The sequence below is a fragment of the Anomaloglossus baeobatrachus genome, chromosome 1 (genome assembly GCF_048569485.1).
Source record: "Anomaloglossus baeobatrachus isolate aAnoBae1 chromosome 1, aAnoBae1.hap1, whole genome shotgun sequence".
Taxonomy (NCBI): Eukaryota; Metazoa; Chordata; class Amphibia; order Anura; family Aromobatidae; genus Anomaloglossus; species Anomaloglossus baeobatrachus.
In genome coordinates this window covers 268,991,023-269,013,617 of record NC_134353.1, presented here as the reverse complement: position 1 = coordinate 269,013,617, position 22,595 = coordinate 268,991,023, and the positions used below count along the sequence as shown (strand labels likewise).

Below are 22,595 nucleotides of genomic sequence, written 5' to 3'. Positions count from 1 at the left end.
GTGTGGCGTAGCACACACCATTTTAAGGAAGTGCTTTCAGTAGTAAACTGACCAGATTTATTATCCACTGTTGCCACTTTTAATAAATCAGGTGTGTCTGGTTCCCAGTATGCAACTGGTGCACCCACGGGGCCAGGGTTTGAACTCGTCTCAAAGCCGGTGGTGGTGGATTGGGATGTCACAGTGGCCTTGTCCAGCTTTGTGGCCCCGCAATGTCAGTAAAAGATGAGGATGGGTATGTTGGGAGTAGTCGTTTTTCATGACGCCACCTGTGGTATGCGGCTATGAGGGGAACCGCCGCAGCGGGATGTCACTCACTTCTGGGGCTGATGGTGTGATGCAGCTCGATTGTTTCAGCTCTCCACAGGTAGAGCTCATCCCAGGGAGGATGATGAGGGTGGTAGTCTATAGCGCCGAAGTGCAGGGGTGATGGCGCCGGCAATGGAAGGGATGACACAGGGTCTGCGGTTCAAGTTCTTGACTCACTGTCAGAATATCACCCTTGAATTGTTGTTTTTCACCAAGATGGGCTCCATTCGATCCCAGGTAATTTGAAAGCCAGTCCCGGTGTTGTGGATGGTAATCCCTCCCTCCTTGCACGGTTTGTAATGGGTCCCCGTGGCCTGTAGCTACACAGGGTCCCTTCTCTGTAGTTTTTTAAGTCCCGTCCCATCTAGCAGGCAGCGTGAGTCCTTTTTGGGGCTGGATCGTGGTCTCAACTTTAGGCTGTATGTGCTGCTGTGCCCCGAACACTTGAGGTGGGTGAAGGAAACTTGAAATCTCCTCACCTGGCAGAATTATTTAAAGGACTTGAAGTTCCCCTTAATCTAGGGCTCTGTCTGTGCTGGTCCAGGAGGAGATGACTCTGTATCCCCTCTGCGACCGTGTTCTCCTGTGTCCACCGGTATTGCTGTTCTTCTGTCTGGAACTGCACTCCACCAGCCTGTCTGTGTCATAGGCCTGCTCCCAAAAGTTTAACTGGGTTGCCTCCTCTCTTCCCCCGGACATCACCCTTCCCCCTCCTGGGTCCCTAGACTAGTGGGTGGAAAGGCCCTAACAATTAGGCGGCCATCCATGTGACCCAACCATAGCCTGGTCACCAGTTGTTAAGGGCAATGGTGTGTATGTGTGGATGAGTGGTGTGGAACCAGCACTGACCTCCTCTGAACCCAGGATGAATAATGAACCTTAAGTCAGGTTCAGTAACCTGTGGCACCAGAAGCCTCAGGGGCGCCACACAACGGCAATAGAAAAGTACATCCTCAGGGGGCTGGTGTATATTTGTGGAGAATGTTATGACACTTAATGGTGTAACTTATGATGATTTTGACGAGCGTAACCATGACCCTTGTCATGGCCATATTGGTGTAGCTCACTGTGGTGTAATTGTGAAACGTTGCAATATTTTTGCCAAAGGCTGAGTTGTAAAAAAAATTGCAACTTATTAAGTTGTTTATGCTTGATTTCTGGCATAAGCACCTTGAGGAATTGGTCCCAAAATGTTCAGTAAAGAATAATGTTACATGTATACCAAAAGGTCTGAAATAATCTGTGTTACTTAAATAAATGGTAATTTTAGCTGTGCCCTAATAATTGAAAGAATTTTTTGTCTGTGGAAGAGAACGTGCACATGTGGTTTCTAGCGCAGCATTAAACCCGGATTTCTTTTATCCATACTATAATATTCTAATAATTTAAAGGGACTCGGCTTTTAAATTCTAGGCTCTTATGGTCAGAAGAGTCATCGTCTCTTGAGTATAACTTCTTATGGTCACCATCATTTCAGAAGATCATTTTATCTCTAATCTTCACCCTTCTCTGCCTAAATTTTTCAATCTAAAATGTTTGGGCCATAAATAGTTGCAAACCTAGCAGTTGGGAACATTTCCTGAACTAACCATCAGTGTAAGAATACACCAAATGTCAGTGCTTGGTTTGAACAGTTATTTTGAACTCACAAACTCCCTTCAAGGTTTTTGCATCATGACTACATGACATGTTTTAGCTGTTGGCTACTATTTCCTTTTAAAAAAGAACCAAAAATAAAATGTTTTATTTGCACGCTATGATTATTATATTTTTCTCATTTGTACTGATCAGTTTCTGACTATAAATTGTTATCCATTTCTTTTTTAGGTGATGAAAAATATAAATTTTGATGATCAAAGAATTCCGGATGCACAACATTTTGATTCTACAGACTACTGCTTATGCTAACCTGATTTAACTTGTCGGAAAGACTTTCCTATAAATGCAGTGCAATGGTCACATAAACCTTTGTAGAGGAGTGCAAACTCACCTCATTGTCCTGATCACATCGTCACTTTAGTATGAAATAAAGAGACATTGGAAATTTGCAAAAACTCAATATACAAAGCAAAACATGAGTCATATTGTAAAGCTAAGGAGGAGCTTCCGAACACTTGTAATTCTCTTAGCCACTTTCTGCCTTGTAAGTATAGTAATTTCTGCTTACTATTTGTATTCCGGTCACAAGCAGGCAATAGTACTTGTCGAAACCTCAACACAAGCTGGTTGTGAGGACATGAACATGTTGCCATATCGGACAATGGAGATGAAGTTAACAAGGCCAATCCATACTTCCAAAACAGATCTCACAATATTACTTTTTGTGGAAAGTCAGTATTCACAGCTTGGACAGGATATCGTAGCAATATTGGAATCTAGTAGGTTTCAGTATGATATTGTAATTGCACCTGGAAAAGGAGATATTCCTCCCCTTACAAAGGATGGCAGAGGCAAATATGCAATTATAATTTATGAAAATGTTTTGAAGTATGTAGCAATGGATGCATGGAATCGGGAACTGTTAGAAAAATACTGTGTTGAGTATAGCGTGAGCATCATTGCTTTCCATAAAGCTACCGAAAACAGTTTCCCGAGTTCCAAACTGAAAGGCTTCCCTTTACTGCTCTATAACAATGTCGCTTTGAAGGACTGTTTTGTAAACTCACATTCCCCACTGCTGTACATAACAAGAGCTTCAACCATTGAGAAAGGTCATTTGCCAGGAGAAGACTGGACCATTTTCCAATACAACCATTCAACTTATCAACCAGTGATTTTATCTGAGCTTCAAACACCAGAGCAACATGAATACTCTTTATCCAGATCTTCCCATCATGCCACCGTCATCCAGGATTTAGGACTTCATGATGGAATTCAACGAGTCTTGTTTGGCAACAACTTGAATTTTTGGTTGCACAAGTTAATTTTTATAGATGCTATATCTTTTCTGTCTGGAAAGAAGCTTAGTTTATCTTTGGACAGATATATTCTTGTTGACATTGATGATATATTTGTTGGAAAAGAAGGCACTAGGATGAATGCAAATGATGTTAAGGTAAGGCTGTTTAACTTTAAAGATATTTGTACATAATGATGAAAAATGTACTAGTTTTGCTCGCCATATGGAACTGTACATAAAATCTATGAAAAGCAAAATGCTACTTGAAATATGTTTTTGTGGAAATAATTTTATACTGATGTTTGTCAGATTTTAGTGCCATGAGAGCATTACATTTATATCCTGTTCAATACTGTATATACACCTTACAAACTTAGGTATTATTATAATTATTATATATCAATTATCAAGCTTTTTTGGTAAATAAAATGCTTTGTAACTTTTTTACAGATGAATAACTTAACACCCAGTGATGCAAACTTAACTCTTATGCCATTACATTTTGGTTTACAAGTATGAGCATTATGTTGGATCAGATAAAAATTGTATTTTTGTATTTTCTTAATTGGAGAACTGAATTATCCATCTCTTAATTGTACTCAGTGTAGAACCCTAGTCAGACACCCAGGTGTTGTGAATACATTTTCCAGTTTGACTCCCTCTTGTGGTCAGTGCTGGTGGTGCAGTTGATGTGTGGAATGAAAGCCACACACCTGTGGAGGACTGGAAATCAGGGTCAGATTGGGCTATTTAACTGAGTAGTTTTCTCTTGTTACTTTCCGGTGCTCAATGGTCTCCTGTGTATTAAGGACATTTTGTAAGCAGCTCTGCTCACTCCCAGAACTCCTCTCAGATAAGTGTTCTATGTACCTCTGCTGTTTGTTTTCCACTTTCTTGTTGATATTTTTTATGCCTTGATACTAATGCTTGATTCCTATTTTGTCTGTGTGGAGATCTTGGTGGAATGGGCTCTTTCCCTGCTGGGAGTGTCTGTATACTTAGCTCCATGATTCTGCAAGATATTGTGTTTGTCATGCTTGAAATTAATTCAGTCCCTCATCTGTATTAGTGTGTTTGGATCCCAGTAACATCAGAGTGCTGATACAGTGGGGGAGAGGTTGTGTGACCTCAGGATTTTTCCATATCAGAATTGCTGGTATATATTAGGGGTTTTTTTATGGTTGCTGACAGTGCTCCTTCCTATCCTTTACTATAAAGATAGTTTGGGCCTCACCTTTGCTGAATCTGTCTTTTCTGGCTTTGTATTGTGTTTTTCTATATCACCCTAGCCTTTACGTGTGGGGGGCTATCTATCTATCTTTGGGGACTGCTCCGAAGCAGATTAGCTTTCTTACATCTCTATCTGTGAGAATATTTAGTTCTCCAGCTGTGTTGAGACGAGTAGGTCATCGTAGGCTCGTTCCACGGCTACTTCTAGTTCTGTGTCAGGATTAGGTCTGCAATCCGTTAAGGTTCCAACCACTCTGTTACCATTTGGGATTTCGCATTTTTTTAATCTTCTCGATCCCTGAATCATAACAGCCAGGAGTACCATAAACCTTATGAATATATGATCATTAATCCTTACATTAGTTACCAGAAGAGCTTACATATATTGAAACAACTGTGGCGTTTATTGGCCTTTTTCCACTTTATACTGAAATTTCTGAAATACCATTGCTCAGCACAGCATGCTCTCAAAATCCTGCCCAATGTCCAAAGGTTAGATGTTTAATTAGATCCCGAGATAATAGCAGTCACGCATTTTATCCAAGGAACCACCTACCTATCTATGTCCTCTACTGCGTGGTCCCTGAAATCACATAGCTGCCAGATCCCACTACCAATGGCTTATTCTTCAAAAACAAAAAGCTAGGGCCTTGATATTCCAATAAACCAATTATTTTCTATTGTGGTATCACCTGTTGATAGAGTATTGAGGCCGCCATACACATCAGATAGCCAGTTTCACTGAAATTGTAATCTTGCTGACTATCATCTAATAATTTGGGTAACCTTAAAAGGAATCTGTCACCACGTTTTTGTTACTATTTCTGAGAGCAGCATGATGTAAGGGCGAAGATTATTGCTATAGCAATGTACCACTTAGTGGGCTGCTTCCAGTTTTGCTTTCCAGTGTTTTATCTTCTCTAATTATACAGAGCTCTTGCATATGGTGGACTACTTTTACTATTCCTTAGATGATAAAATCACAGTTTTATCAGCAGGATACTATAAAAACTACAGCATACAACTAAAAAAGTGACAAATTGCTGAAATCAGTATCTATGTCTCTACATTATGCTGGTCTCAGATTTGTTTTAGTACAAATGAGAGATATGTAACTTCAGCTTAACCCCTTCATGACCTAGGACGTACCACTACATTCTAAATCATGTAGGGGTAATCAACACCGGGCTGCTGCGGTGAGCTGGTGTTGATTCCTGCACATATCTGCTGATTTGAACAGCAGACATGTGTGGCTAACAGGTGTGGGTGGATCTGCCTATTAACCCCTTAGATTGCACACAAAATGTGACAGCAGGATTTAAACAGCAGAGTGAGGAATGCGGTCATGTTGAGCCGATGGTTGCCATTGTAGCAATGGGTCATGTGATAACTCCTGTCGCTATCATGACACAGTTGCTGTTACAGCCGACAGAGCGTCAACTCGCACAGGAATGCTGCATTTCTCCTGATCAGAGCTATGCAGCTCTGATCAGCAGAAATGAACAAGTGATCAGACTCTTGATCTTTATAGTCCCCTAGGGGGACAGGTAAAATAAGAAAAATAAAAAAAAAGTTTTGAGAAAAAAATAAAACCCTAAAAGTTCATATCGCCCTCATTCCCTCCATTGAAAATTAAACAATAAAACAATGTAAAATATACACAGATTTAGTATTGTCGTGTTCAAAAATGCCTGATCTATCAAAATATGAAATCAATTAACTTGATTGATAAATGATATAGCAGCAAAAAAAAAAACTCCAAACACCAAAATTAAATTTTTGGTCATCATAAATTTTGCGCAAAATGCAATAACAGGCGATCAAAATGGCGCATCTGCACAAAAATGATACCATTAAAATCAACAGCTCGAGATGCAAAAAAATGAGCCATGACTGAGCTCCATATCCCAAAAAATGAGAACGCTATGGGTCACAGAAAATGGCACAAGAAGTGCGCCACTTTTTCTGGACATAATTCTGATTTTTATTTCACCCCTTCGATAAAAGTAAACCTATACATGTTTGGTATCTACAAACCTGTGCTAACCTGATGCATCACATTGGAACATCAGTTTCACCATACAGTTTTGGAGGTATTTTTTTCATGGTGTTATCTATAGTGCAATCACACTTTTTTGTAATTTTTTCCTGCTTTCCAGTACACTAAATGGTAAAACTCATGATTTCATTTAAAAGTACAACTCATCGTGCAAAAAACAAGTCCTCATATGGAAATACAAACAAAGCAAAAAAAGTTTACGGCTCTAGGAAGAAGGGGAGCAAAAAACAAAAATGAAATACCTTTATCTAAATACATTAAAATATAGGAGAGTGTAAAAAGTATCAGGAAAGGTACCTACATGTCTGGTGATGCTTTAAAGGAACCAGTAGCAACTTTTGAAGTGTGTGTTCATCAGGTTTGCAAAACACAATACTGGGATAATAAAGTTTTTAATTAACACTTGTTTAGTGGCTGCACTAGTGACTATAATCTGAGCAACCAAGGCATAGATGGTAAAGACAAAATAATAAAGAACAACTCCTCTTTTTGGATGTAAACTAATACTAACCGCTGTGAAGTATTGGCAAACATAACATATACAGTAGGTGTATAAATAGCAGCAGTAATGTGTTAGATCGCTGCTAATCATGTATATACTACAGTGGTTTATATGTAAACTCACACACTAGATAAATATCACTATAAGCAAGTGTATTGCACAAATATCATGGGTCTCAGTGTAGGTAAGGTGCACACTATACTACAGTAATTTTATCGGATAAGAGGATGGAATTTCCATGCGGTGGTTAAATACGCTATACACACCAATCGGTGATTGGCTCCGAGTGACTTGCTCCACGGTAGGTGTGGAGTGACGCATGCCCAGGGTATGACAGTTATTGGGCAAGGGATGTCCACTCTAGAGTGATGGAATGCATCATATCACGTTCCCAAAAGCAGAGACAGGTGCGTCACATGCCGGTGTGTGCCCAGAGGGAAATCAAGGCATTACCTCCAAAGTGCATGCTTACGTCCTTGACCATGGTTGCTAAAAATATATGTAGTATTGTTTATTAATATTGAACATTATTGAATAAAATGAAATGTTATAAATCTTGTATGCACATTTTCTTCTATTTCTACCCCGTCATATTATTCTTTTAGATTTTTTTACTTCACTTCTGTTTTTACCACTAACTTCTCTCTCTGCAAATCATACACTTTTAACTGCATGAAATTGGGATTACACCCAATATACCACACCCAATTTCATTATTCACTTTCTTTACTCTGCTCACATCCATCTAGCCAACTAACACAGGATATGATTTCAAACACAATGTAAGCGGGTAAGGTTGGCTATCAGAAACATACTTACTCTAACATTACTTTTTGGCTGAATACTCTCCCTGTAACATGCTCAGTTCATAACTTATTCCTAAATAAATAATCTATTTATATTATCAACTTTTCTATTTCTTTTCATCATTTTAAATACAATCTATTATCCAAAAATGAAAGTAGGGTTATATATGTTGTCTATTATGGAGAACTCAATGGTCTATGCTGTTCATGATGGACTTATTGTAATGTGTCACTAGATGGCGATATATTTTAGTATAGTATTTTGGTCTATAAATCACCTCTAGATAGCTACTGGAATATTAAGACAGGGAAGTGAGTTTGCACTTTGGAGATAGTGCCTTGATTTCCCTCTGGGTGGGCACCAGCACGTGACGTGCCTCTCTCTGCTTTCAGGCACGTGATACACAGTGTGTTTTCCAGTGCCCTAGAGCAGAAGTTATCCAGGACTTGACATGCCACTGTGCATACGCCACTCTAAACCTGCTGCGGCGCACATCATTAAGAGCAAATCACTGATTGGTTTATCTTGTGTATTTAACTACCGGTCTGGTAGAGGGAGGTGGTGCCAGGACAACAAAAAACTGAATTCCACATGGTAATTCCATCTCCTAGTCTGATCACATTTCTGCAGTATAGTCTGCTCCTTACCTACACTGAGACCCACGGGATTTGTGCAATACACTTGATAATAGGAATATCTATCTACTGTGTGAGTTAACATATATAACCACTGTAGTATATATAGTCAGGAGTCAGACATCAGTTCCCTTATTACAGATGTGTATGTTTTAGGCAACTTCACATATCTATGTTTCCAGTATATGCGGTATTCGTTTTTTTCACACATATCACACGTACCCATTATAATCTAAAGGGCTACTCACATGTTGGTATTTTCACACTGTGTGTTCTTTTAAGACGCATGGAAACATATCATTTTTTTAGTTCTCACGTAGCTCCTATATACAGGGTGAACCTCCACATCCCTTCCTATAGATAAGATGATCTCACACATAGCCCTTATATACAGAATGAGCCCCCAAATACCCTATATACAATATGAGGTTTCACATAACAAGAACAAACCATATGTCTGATCGTATACTTATAGTATCAGTACAGTACTCTAAAATTAAAATCACTTGTCAATAATTTGTCAGAAATCAAATGTCACATTTTCAAAAAAAAATCGTTTTAATTGTTTTGAAATTAATGCAATACAATGTTTATTTCCCACACTAATAATGTTTTCATCAATTAAAAAAAATGAATTTTTACACCAAAGATCTCTCTTGCAGGGTTTCCACATCCAGATTGTTTGATGCAGTTTTTTTAAGACCAAGTTAGGAATAAGAAAAAAATTAAAAACTCCTGTAAAGACTTCCATTCCCTCTATGGATTTATAAACTGCGTAAAAAAGTTTGGACTTGCAAACCAATAAATTAAAAATCATTAAAAATCTCACAGATTCCTATTTCAATGACTGATTTCTGTTTTTTTTTCTAATATGACTATTTTGTGGAAAAATCCCTTTTTATTCTTTGTTGATTTTAGATTGTAGTCATACCATTTTTTTGCTAACGATTTTAGACTACAATTATTCAGTGCAAGAAAACAGTAGTCAATGCTTAGTGAATTAATTTACCAAACTAATCAGACATTTAAAAGAAACTAAATTGCAGATCGTTATTACCAGTTAATTATTTACATGTAATTTTGATGCCATTACATAGAAACCTTCTTTAATCTATGAACATTTTGGAATTTTTAACCAATTGATCAAAAAATCTCTGAAATTTTTCTGTCAGTACGAATGCTCCCGTGTCATTGCTGGCTTTAACAGATATATGTGACTCCTAGGATCCCTATGTCAATGAGGAAGGCTTTGACATACAGTATGAGCGCTGGTAAATATCACAGACACATCAAACAATCTCGGTGCCTGCAGCACTCCTGAGCTGTACAAAGTGAACCAAACAACACCATTAAATCACCTTTGTCATTTATCTTTCAGCGGATGGCAATGCTGTGTGAATCTAATAGAAAACACACAGAACAGGAGGTACTTACTATCATGGCATAAATATATTAGACAGAATATGCTCAGGAAAGGAAAACGCATCATGCATTTTAATGGCTTTGTTCCTGTTTACCTAAACAAATTACCTTTTTTTTTAGATTATAAAATACTTTTTTTTTCTTTCTAAATAATTAGAAATGTTTAATCCTATAACTGGCAAGTTAATCAAATTATTGTCTTTTGACCGAAAATTAAGCAAACAAAAATTATTTATAAATGAAAAAAATATTAAATTATAGTAATATTTCTTAGATTAAGTCTTAGAGGAATTGGCCATGAACATTTATGTCCCTCAACAAATCATATATTTATTATTTATCCTGCGGATGGGTGATACAAGTAGTTTATAGATCACTTTTTTTACGAGTTAGGTAACCATTAGGGATGATCGAATATCACAAATATTCGGCAATATTCTGCTTCGCGAGTATCGGACGAATAGTTTGCCGCTATGCGAATATTCGATGCGCAATGTAAGTCTATTGGAAGGCCGAATAGTTGCTATTCGGCAACTATTCGGGTTTTCCATAGACTTACATTGCGTATCGAATATTCACAAATCGTCGAATAGTGGCGACCTATTCGGCGAATATGGGCATTGCTGAATATTTGCGGTATTCGATCATCCCTAGTAACCATGTCATGTGCTTATTCTGAAATCTTGTTCAGCTCAACATCCTTGTGATTATTAAACAAAATAGAAAAATTACCACATAGACAGAATAAATAATGTGTAATACAGACATTTTAAAGGCTTTCAGCAGTATATAGAGACCTATACATTATCAAGTACTTAATCAATTTCTAGAATTTAATTTCTAATGGAAATTGTAATTTCAAAAAACAAATGCAAAATAGCTTCAATTATGATTGTGCCTAACATCAATGGTGTATCCAATTTATGCACGCCCACTGATAACATTTTTAGAATCTTTCAATGGTATAGTCATGCTAGCTATGGGGAAGTACCAAGCGAGTGGCGAAAGGTAAGGGAAGGGGACCACTGCCTCTTGGGAAGGGGGAGATGGTGACCTCTGACCAAATCTACTGCTGGTCCCTGGGGTCTCTTACAACCATAGATAGGTTCTGCATCTCTGCTCCGAGCCGGATACCTGACTCTAGGTATGCCTAGTGCTGGACCCTGAATGGGGAAAGGGTAGGATCAGCTCTTTGTCAACCCCACTAAATGCTATCGGAAGGCACAAGGCAGACACACAGGGGGAAAAGCATGAACTACTTTTCCACAGATGACAAAGGAAGGAGTTCAGCAAATTTCTGCAATGATATTACAGAAGACAACAAACCACCTGCTTGCAACCAGAGCTTGAATGAAGTGAATAATATCACCTGTACCAGTCCATGGAAGAAGGAAGTATTTAAGTACCAAGAGAATTCTGATGATCAGCAGCTGGGTAAAAGGCGAGCTCCTGCTAGGTCCAAAAGGGGGAGAGATGAAAATCCAGCAACCTATTGCAATGAATACTGACAGCACGAACAATAGAAAGTCAGAAAGCATTTTGCATAGCCAAATACTGTGACCTTCTGTAGCCAGAAACCACATGACTTTCTGTCACCCGTGACACACCTATGACAGGTATCAAGGATATGAAAAACTGAAACCTCATATAAAGATAAATGAAGATATGCCCAAGCTTAAATATCTTCTATAGACTTTGAGACAGACTTCATATTTAAAGCTACTTCTTGAACGTAAATTACTATAGAGTGACCTTTTTTTGGAACTTGAGGTTCTTACTTTTGCATTCCAATGGTAGAGACGTTTACGAAAATAATTTTGCCACAAGCATCTATTTTTTGGAAACTGTTTGTTTAAACTGGTTGTCCACTACTCAGACTGCCCCTTCTCAATTAGTATGTTTCCCCCTTTTAAAATAATAACACTTGGATTCTCTCTATGATGCTGTTACCTTTCCACTGGTGTTGGCACTGTCTTTTGTAGGGTTGCATAACAGTGGTATGTCACACAATCCCTGCAGCCAATCAGCGGCCTCTTCACTCTTTCTTCCTTTGTGCAGCAGCGATAACTTCCTCCAGATGTAAGTGATTTGTCTGAAGGTGGGGAGCGTGAAGTGGCTGCTGAACCTCCGAGAGAGAGTACCAACACCGGTGGGAAAGTGCTAGCCCCAGAGGTGAGTATAAGTGTTACTTTAAAAAGGGGAAACAAATGGATTGAGTATGGGTTTTCTGAGTAGTGGACAACCCCTTTAAATAAAAAGTTCCCAAAAAATTTATATTTTTGGCAATTTATTTTCTCAAATGCTTGGAATACAGCTTTTGTTAGTTTGAGTTAATTTACATTATATTTGTAATTACACCTTGAGTAATATTATTTATATAGTAACATTTTGCATTAGCTAAGTAAATAACATTTAATAATCATGGTTAAACTAAATCTTTACATTCAAATGTTATGATTTCTGAAAATTCAGGCCTAATCCACACACTTGCTTTTTTTGTAATATGGGGAGCTAATGTACATGTTTGGCTTTATAAATTATTTTATACCATAAGGAAAGACGGATCAAGGACGTTATTTGTCTGTTTCAGTCAATAATGATTGAGCTGGTGACTGACATTTACACGAAATACATTTTGTGGGAAGACAGAATTTGTTGTAGCAGTGTTGTTTGTTTGCAATTCATTCCCTTGCAATTACTGAGACATTTATAATTATCCAAAATGTATGAAGTGTTTGCAGAACTCTTAAAGACATTTCAGCATTAATAGTTAATATTCTTGTCACTGCCTTTCAGCTAATATATCTTTATTTACAACATGTAATTTTTAAATCCGCTTTTATTCAGATGCCAAACTAAAAATGTACGTAATTTAAAGAAAATATGTGATATAAAAGAAAAGGCCTTTCATTGTAGGCAATTTAAACAAAATACTTTTTGGTTAAATTGCCACCATTAAGATTTAGAAGTTTTACATTACAATTCTTAAGATTTAGAGCTCTTAAGCGAAAAAGAAAAAGAACTGAATAAACATGTAAAATCACACTGCCATCGACTGTCAGACTTATACACACTTGTATTGCTTCATACTCTATAATGAATCACATATTTTTCATGAATGTAATAAAAAAAGATTAAAGACTTATTGTCACTGACAGAGAATATATGTTCCTTATTTTATATCTTGCTAATAGATAAAAAAAAAATCAGAGGAGACCGTAGTCTTCACTGATCTATATTCTTGGACAAAAGCTATATTTTTTACCTTGAAAAAACAAGTTTAGAAAAATGATCTTTCTGAAGAGAAAATGTACAAAAATGTAAAGTGAACCTCTCAGGTCCAATATGCACTGAGAACCACAAGCAGTTCTGGGTGTATATTGCTAATCCCTGCCTAACCGTCCCTAGCAAAGATATAGGGATGTTTAGAAAAAGTATTTCTAAAGATCTTTTACCTTATGCTACCTTATGCTAATGAGCGAAGGCACTAGCCCCCTGGACGTTAGTTCCCCGACCAGTCGCCCCCATTAGCATGTTAGTACACTCCTGTGGGCGTGCTATCATGCTAGTGAATACATAGCATCACAGGATGATCTCACTCACCTCTCCTGCCGCCATCGCGTCCAATGGGGGATTTCAGTTCAGTGCACATGACCCCGGAGTTTGGGTCATGCACACTATGAAGCCAGGTGTACATGGTCTGGCTTAAAACTAAAGTAGTGCACATTACCCAAACTCAGGGATCATGCGTACAGAGCCGAAATCCCCCGTCGGCCGCGCTGACGGTGGAGAGGTCAGTGAGATGATCCTCTGATGCTGAACATTCATTAGCATATTAGCACGTCCACAGGGACGTACTAACATGCTAATGGGGGCAACTGGCTGGGAAACTTACGCCCAGGGAACTAGTGCCCTCGCTCATTAGCATATGGTAAAAGATCTTTAGAAATACTTTTTCTAAAGATCCCTTTATCTATGCTAGTGTATACAGGGACGGGTTAGGCAGGGATTAGCAATATGCACCCAGAGCTGCTCGTGGTTCTGGGTGCATATTTGACCTGACAGGTTCCCTTTAAAAACAACAAAGACTGATTCAACCGTAAACTAGTAAAACTGTAGTGGGGAAAAAAGCGCAATAGGGTCTTACCCGGTATGAGGGTAGACAGACAAGACAAAGAAGCACACACCTGGTGAGGTTGTGCCAGTCACAACCCCTTATGATAGCTTGCGAGTGCCCGGTAGTTTAGCTGCAGCCCCGGGAGAGGAATTTTGTTTCACACAGGTAGAAGAGAAGACCGGGTTTATGCCGCGCTAAAAACCACTATCAATCAATGATGATTTCTTTACCTGAGGAAGGAGACAGATGTCTTTGAAATGCGTAGGAACTGTCAAATAAAAAGGAAATCTTTTAATTTACACACATCAGTGGTTTTTAGCGCGGCATAAACCCGGTCTTCTCTTCAACTGTAAACTAGACTTTTCAAGCCATACCAATAAAGTCACATTTTGGTGAAAGTCAGATCTTCAGTTCTTCTCATAAAGACTACAATTTCGGTGATTAATGAATGGTTAAAAATATACTTCTTTTCATGCCTACAGAGCACATACTGTATATACTGCACTCAGATAACAGTGCCATATTTTGCCAAATATCACATACAGTGGGGAAAAGTATTTGATACATTGTCGAGTAGGAGTGGAGTAGGACGCGCGGCGCAGAGTTCCCCACCGTCATAGCTTCTCTGGCAGTAAATCTGTCCATTCATTAGAAACTCAATCACATAATAACAATTATAGTCTGGAAGTCCCAACAGTGGGCCCCATTCAGAACGGCACCTTCACTGTGGCTCTCCTCGATCTCGGAGCCTGTATATGCATTCCCAGATGCAGCCTTGGGGCACCCAGGCAATATGGCTGCGGCTTGGAGCTTTCCTTTGGGTAATGGCTGCTTCTTGATTCAAATCAGTGACCTTTCACTTGGGTATAAACCTAATAACACAAAGAGCACTTACAGAATAAGAACAAGTTGTAATTTGTAGCATGTATGGGAAAAAGGATTTTTCCACCACCAGGAGCAAACCAGTAACAATGCAGTGACATGAAAAGAATCTGCATAACTATTCGTGTGCTAAACAGTTACAAGTCAAATATATGTATGAGATAACCAAGATGATTGTGTATAAAAGGAAGGTAGTCTCATGCTCAAAGCTGTAGTGGATGGTGAGATATGGAGCCTGAAATTCAAAAGTTCAATACAATGTTACCTGTTACACCTCGTGGCTCTCCGGTTGCAAGGAATGAGGTAGTCTCCCATTCCTTGTCTGCCACGAGCCCTTCTGTTCAGCAGCGCCGAAGGTCTAGGAGACTGCGCGGTCTGCAGGAGATGCCTGCTCACAGACACAGCAGAAGGGTGACACCTAGTGGTTCTCCCTTTGCAAGGAATGAAGCGGTCTCGCATCCCTTGCCTGCCACGTGCCCTCCTGCTCAGCATCACAGAGGGTCTGAGAGGTTGCGCAGTGTGCAAAGGATGGATGCTCAGGGAAGCAGCATGACTTCCCTTATCTCTGCACATTGTCAAACTGAGGATCCCGCCTTTATGACCCAGAGGCAGGAAGATGAGCATGTGCCCTATGTGACGTCTTCTGATTCACTCACTGATATCACATGGCCCGATGACGAGGCTGGTGATGTGCTGAATCCTGACTGGCCGGGCCAGGACGTCACGAATCCTGATTGCATCACGTCCGTCTCGCGCCCGCCCTTGTGTGGAGCTACGCCTCCTTAAAAGCTCCCCATGCCTTCATGGCGGCGCGCGACCGTCCTTCTATGTTTGGATGTATGGCAGCGTGCTGCCACGCCACTGTACAGACGTCATTGTCTTTTGTGGGCTTTGCCCTTGCTGCTTAGGCAGCACCTGGTTTGTAGGTCTTGCCCCTGCCTTGCTGCTCTGGCAGTATTCTGTTTAGCAGGCTGTGTTCCTGTCCCAGGTGAGCTCCTAGAGTCTCTGTCGGACTCACCTATTACTGAAGCACACGTGCGTGGGCACCTCTGTGCTACCCTCGTGCCATATTCCTGTGACTCCCGCTGGCACACGTGCATAGGCACCTCTGTGCGTCCCCGTGCAACAAGTACACCGAACGAGGAGCCCCGAGCCATACAACCCTCACGGGTTAGGGCAGACCGGTGTACATAGATCATCTGTGACATTCCAGACGATCACTAGTAGCAACCCTTTCACTCTTTCCTGACCATAGCAGCGGTCCCTTACACCGCACAGTGGACCTTGACCGGCGGAAGCTGTCCATTTCCCATCTTGGCACGCTTCCCCGGGTCCCCCTCGTCACAGTTACCCCTTTGCTCAGCAGTGTATATGAAGTTTACTAGTGCTGTATGCTGAAAAAAGGCCCTAAGGGGATTAGTAAAAACACAAAAAAGTAATAAAAAAAGTTTTGAACAATATAAAAAAGACCAACAAGTTGTAATCACACCCCTTTTCCCCCATTTCAAAATAAATTAAAAAATAAAAATAATAGACACATTTGGTGTTGCTGCATCTAAAAATGTCCGATCAATCAAAACATAAAATCAAATGATCCGATCAGTAAAAGCGTAACGAGGGAAACATATCAGACGAGAAATGCATTTTCTCTGAAGCTGCACTAACAGAAAAAAAATGTAATAACAGGAAATTAAAATATTGTATATACTCCAAAATATTATCAATAAACACATCAGCTAGCTGGGCGCAAAAAACAAGCATTCACACAGCTCAAGATCCCAAAACTTGAATCTGTTACTGATCTCAGAAAGTTGTGACAAAAGCAAGATTTTTTTTTTCACAATTAAAATATTGTATATACTCCAAAATATTATCAATAAACACATCAGCTAGCTGGGCGCAAAAAACAAGCATTCACACAGCTCAAGATCCCAAAACTTGAATCTGTTACTGATCTCAGAAAGTTGTGACAAAAGCAAGATTTTTTTTTTCACAATTAAAATATTGTATATACTCCAAAATATTATCAATAAACACATCAGCTAGCTGGGCGCAAAAACAAGCATTCACACAGCTCAAGATCCCAAAACTTGAATCTGTTACTGCTCTCGGAAAGTTGTGACAAAAGCAAAATTTTTTTTTTCAACATTTCTAAAAAAAAATTTACCACTGAAATAAAGCAAAAAAATTATACATCTTTGGTATCTACTAGTGATAGACAGACTCGCAGATAAGCAGAACCAGCGCGTCTAACAGGGTTACAAAAAATCCCAGTTCCAGCTTTTCATTGGTCCCAGTTACAGTCGGTACGGAAAGTATTTGGACCCCTTTACATTTTTCACTCTTTGTTTCATTGCAGCAATTTGGTAAATTCAAAAAGTTCTTTTTTTTCTCATTAATGTACACTCAGACCCCATCTTGACAGAAAAAAACAGAAGTGTAAACATTTTTGCAAATTTATTAAACAAGAAAAACTGAAATATCACATGGTCATAAGCATTCAGACCCTTTGCACAGACACTCATATTTAAGTCACATGCTGTCCATTTCCTTGTGATCCTCCTTGAGATGGTTCTACTTCTTCATTGGAGTCCAGCTGTGTTTAAATAAACTGATAAAACTTGATTTGGAAGGCACACACCTGTCTATATAAGACCTTACAACTCACAGTGCATGTCAGACCAAATGAGAATCATGAGGTCAAAGGAACTGCCAAAGGAGCTCAGACAGAATTATGGCAAGGCACAGATCTGGCCAAGGTTACAAAATAATGTCTGCAGTACTCAAGGTTCCTAAGAGCACAGTGGCCTCCATAATCCTTAAATGGAAAACGTTTGGGACCACGAGAGCTCTTAGTAGTCCTGGCCATCCACCTAAACTGAGCAATCATGGGAGAAGATCCTTGGTGAGAGAGGTAAAGAAGAACCCCAAGATCACTGTGGCTGAACTCCAAAGATGCAGTAGTTTGATGGGAGAAAGTTCCACAAAGTCAACTATCACTGAAGCCCTCCACCAGTCAGGCCTTTATGGCAGAGTGGCCTGACAGAAGCCTCTCCTCAGTGCAAGACATATGAAAGCCTACACAGAGTTTGCAAAAAAAAACCATGAAAGACTTACAGACTATGAGAAATAAGATTTGCTGGTCTGTTGAGATGAAGATACAACTTTTTGGTGATAATTCTAAGAGGGATGTGTGGAAAAAAACAAGCACTGCTCATCACCTGCCCAATACAATCCCAACAGTGAAACATGTTGGTGGCAGCATCATGCTATGGAGTATTTTTCAGCTGCAGCGACAGGACGACTGGTTGCAATTAAAGGAAATATGAATGCAATCAAGTACAAAGATTCACATTCCAACAAGACAATGACCCTAAGCACACTGCTAATATAACAAAGGAGTGGCTTCAGAACAACTCTGTGACCATTCTTGACTGGCCCAGCCGGAGCCCTGACCTAAACCCAATTGAGCATCTCTGGAGAGACCTGAAAATGGCTGTTCATCAATGTTCACCATCCAATCTGATGGAACTGGAGTGGATCTGCAAGGAAGAATGGCAGACGATCCCCATATCCAGTTGTGAAAAACTGGTTGAATCATTCCCAAGAAGACTCATAGCCGTACTAGCTCAAAAGGGTGTTTCTACTCTATTGTATGCAAAGGGTCAGAATACTGATGACCATGTGATATTTCAGTTTTTCTTGTTTAAGAAATTTGCAAAAATCTTTACATTTCTTTTTTTTTTATCAAGATGGGGGATGAGGTGCAGAGTGTACATGAACTTTTTTGAATTTACCAAATGGCTGCAATGAAACAAAGAGTGAAAAATGTAAAGGGGTCTGAATATTTTCAGTACCCACTGTATATGGCTGGACACCAGTCTCCATGTGAGTCTATGGGGACCATAATCCAGCGATTTCAAAATTGTGGTACAAGGAATATGGGATTGGAGCAAGTGCATCATACTTACCGAGTCTCTGATGCGGCTGTTATTGCTTTCAAGACAGCTCATTCACTCCCTAGGTTGCTCATATTTGCTCATCCATATGCATTGCTTTCTCCACCCACTAGCCGTCCTGATATCTGTGATTGGTTGCAGTCAATTGTTCCCCCCAGCCTGTGTGACAGTGTCTGACTGCAACCAATCACAGAGTTACCCCCATATTATGATATCCAGCACAGATAAAAGCTAGGGCTACAGGCTGCAGCCCCAGTCATGCGCTTATCTTGGCTGTGTATCAAAATAGTAGAAACTGCATGTGGCTTTTATAAAAAAAATAAATAAAAATGTAAATGTAAATAAGTAATTTTAAAATACCAGTATTCGTTCCCCCCCCAATTTTGATGGCCAGCCATGATAAAGCCCGACAGTTGGGGGCTTGTATTTTCAGGCTGGGGATGCCCATGCTTAGCGATTACTACTCTTTAAGTGAAAAGAAATAAACACAAACACTGCAAAAAAAATCTTTATTTGAAATGAAAGACAAAAATGTAACCCTCTTTCACCACTTTATTAACCCCAAAACACCCCTGCAGGTCCAATATAATCCACCCGAGGTCCCACGACGACTCCAGATCTGCTACATCTGAATTCACATCAAGCAACCGTAGAACATGACTGCCCGCAGTGAGGTTGAGGCAGAGACCTGCCTTATTTAACATGGCAGTGTTTGATTGACTGCCGAATTTCTCACATAGCACTGACTCTATTAACAGCAGCATAAGAGGAGATACATTTCTGGAATTGCCAAACGTGCCAAAAGAGCTTAGCTTTGTATTTTAACAAACTTTTCAATAGATGACACATGCATAACTCCTAGTATCCATGATATTTAACCCCTTTGTGATGAGGCCAATTTTCTTTTTTGTGTTTTTGTTTTTTGCTGCCCTTCCTCCCAGAGCCATCACTTATTTATTTTTCTGTCCACACACATATATAAAAGCTTTTGCTTTGGAATGACCTAATTCATTTTACATATAGTGTACTGTAAAATGAGGAAAAAATTTCAAATATGAAAAAAACTATTCTGACTTTTTTTGGGACTTGTTTTTACAGTGTACATTTTATGATAAAAATGAACATGCAATATGATTCATCTCATCAGTTTCATTATGGCAATTCTAAACATGTTCAGTATATTATTTTTGTGATAAGAATTAAAATTCAGATATTTTTCCAAAAAATTGGGGGGTTGAGACGACATTTTCCAAAACCCGTAATTTTTAAAAAAAAATTTGGTCATTTTAGCCAAGTAATGGCTTAATTTTTTCAAGGCAAAACAGCATCTTTATTTACTCTATTTTTGATTGCTTGTTTCAGCTTTTTTTGTGGTATTGCAGCAAACAAAAAACTTAATTTTGTCGTTCTTATTTTTTTTTTTGTTTACAGTGTTTTCCAATCATGCTAGTTATTTTATGTTTTGATTGTTCTGAGTGATCTGAATTCAGCAATACCCCATTTATATACTTTTATTATTTTATTTGTAATGGGGCGAAATAAGAGTGATTTGATTTTTTTTTACTGTTTTTAATAGTTCCTTTAGGGGACTTGAAGCTGCGATCATCTGATCGCTTGTTGTATATACCGTAATATACAGCAATGATATAGCATTGCTGTGTATAGTGAAAATCTCAGTGTCCTGCTACAGACAGGCTTCAGAGGAGCACTGCTATGACAAGCAGGGAGGTCTTCAGCACAACCCAGCTGTCATACCAACCTATCGGGAACCCGTAATAATATCATGGGCACAGCAATGGGTGCCTAAAATGGCATGCCCTTATGGGATGGGGGAACGTGATAAATCTCGCTGTCAGAGTTTGACAGCGAGATTTAGCAGGTTAATAATCATGGGTAGAGCTCGGCTTCACCTGCAATTGTGAGAGGCAGGTCCTGGCTGTCTCACCCATAAAGCCCATTCCATACACCCACTTCTGATTTGCGCCGAACTGGTACGGCTGATGTCATGAATTAGTTAAAGGGGTACTTCGAGTAGATATATACATCTTCTACTGGCCCTGCCCTCATAAACTATAACTATGAGATGGACAGTGCATTTTTATATCCTCACAATACCTGTAATTCAGGGTGATGCTGGAGGTACTCCTTGCTGCTCTTGCTCCCACGTAGGGTGTTACATCACATATCAAGGGGCATGCTCCATGATCTTAGTAACAGCCATCCCCCTTAATAATATCTGCTTCTGTTCTTGTCAAGAGCAGCAGGTGTGGTGGGGGTGAGGCCATTGTTCCTGTTCTCCGACTGCAGGGAAGCAGCTCTTATTAGGGGGCTGGCTATTACCAATGGCATGGAGCAGGGGAGGAATGAAAAGCGGCTTGAGTATCACACTGAATTACACGTATTGTGAGGCTATAGAACTGAACTGTGCATCTTATCTTTTCAGTTTATGATGGCAGAGCCTATAGAATATTTTTTTTTTTATCTCTCTGTATTACACCTTTAACTGTTGCCTTAATTGCAGTCAACACATTACTAATGGCTAATGGAGGAGGCAATAAGAAAAAAATCTCTATAGTAATCTCTTAGAACTAACCTTATTTTGATTGCATGCTTCTAATTCATTTTTCAACAAAATCTTATGCCTATCCTTCTATATTGTATATTATGTTAGCATAGTATTTAAAATGATTTATGTTACAGTGCCAGAGGGTTATTTTGGCAGGATAACTAAAAAATCAAGTATGATTTATTTTCCCATCTGCTATCAACCCTGTGAGATGTAAATAAGCTGTCTTCTTTCTATTGTAAAGTTATTAATGTAAGGCATAAAAAGGGGGAAATTGTGTGATTTTTTTTATGATTTTTTTATATAGTTTGTTTGAGTAGTAAATAAAGGCTGCTTGATGTTTCCCTCTTTGTATGTTCATTATGTGGAAGTATTCCATCTTTGAAATATCACAACATAGAAAACATCAAAAGCACATTGTACATGATAGGATATAATTTATTGTTCTAGTCCAGAAAATTATATATGGAAGGACATATATTTTACACTAAAAATACCTACTGTAACTATACTATTAAAATATTGATACCTATTTATATAAATATTCAATAGAGTCAGTAACTATATGTCATACGAAAACATAATTATACAGTATGCCAAAGTGTTCAAGAGATTCATCATGTATTCATATGTACAATTTTTGTATTCTATATTTCATTTTAATTTCCTTGGAGTAAAACCTTCAAGTGTTAGAAAGGAATTGGCAGTCACCATAGGTAGAGTATTACTATTACTTATTTTCCAATAGGTCGTATTTTGTAGGACTATTTTATGGATTTTACAAGCTACATATGATCTCCCAAATATAATAAATCTCCTAGAAAATAAAATATATGACCAAAAACAATACAAATGGGACAAATATCAACTGAAAACTAAATATACCCAAAAGAAAAAAAATCAGAAGGGACAGGTAATAAGTTATAAAATAGACTATACAGTTTTTAATAAATATATAATAAATATGGATTGATGGTATGGGAAAGATAAGACAAAAAGTTGAACATCAATATAATGTAGATGGTACCATAGTCCATAGGAGGGACTAAAGATATGTCTGATGGGATAGACAAGAAAGCTCTTTCCCTCCGTTAGTTATCATAGAATAAATACAGTACCTTGAAAAAGTATTCATACCCCATTAACTTTAAGCCCATTTTTTCAGGTTCCACCCATAAACTCAAATGTATTTTATTGCAATTTTATGT

General features: G+C 38.8%; 1 protein-coding gene across 2 annotated transcripts in view; it reads left to right on the top strand.

The window, feature by feature from the left end:
• The window catches only part of LOC142311544 (bifunctional heparan sulfate N-deacetylase/N-sulfotransferase 4-like), a 682,360-nt gene that overhangs the window by 63,165 nt on the left and 596,600 nt on the right, over positions 1–22,595 (top strand). For both annotated transcript variants that reach the window (XR_012754278.1, XM_075350062.1), the window contains exon 2: positions 2,137–3,364. Coding sequence is in view for 1 of the 2 variants with exons in the window: in XM_075350062.1 (XP_075206177.1) it covers positions 2,384–3,364 (981 nt within the window). In the remaining variant the exon portion in view is untranslated. The remainder of the gene's footprint in view (positions 1–2,136; positions 3,365–22,595) is intronic.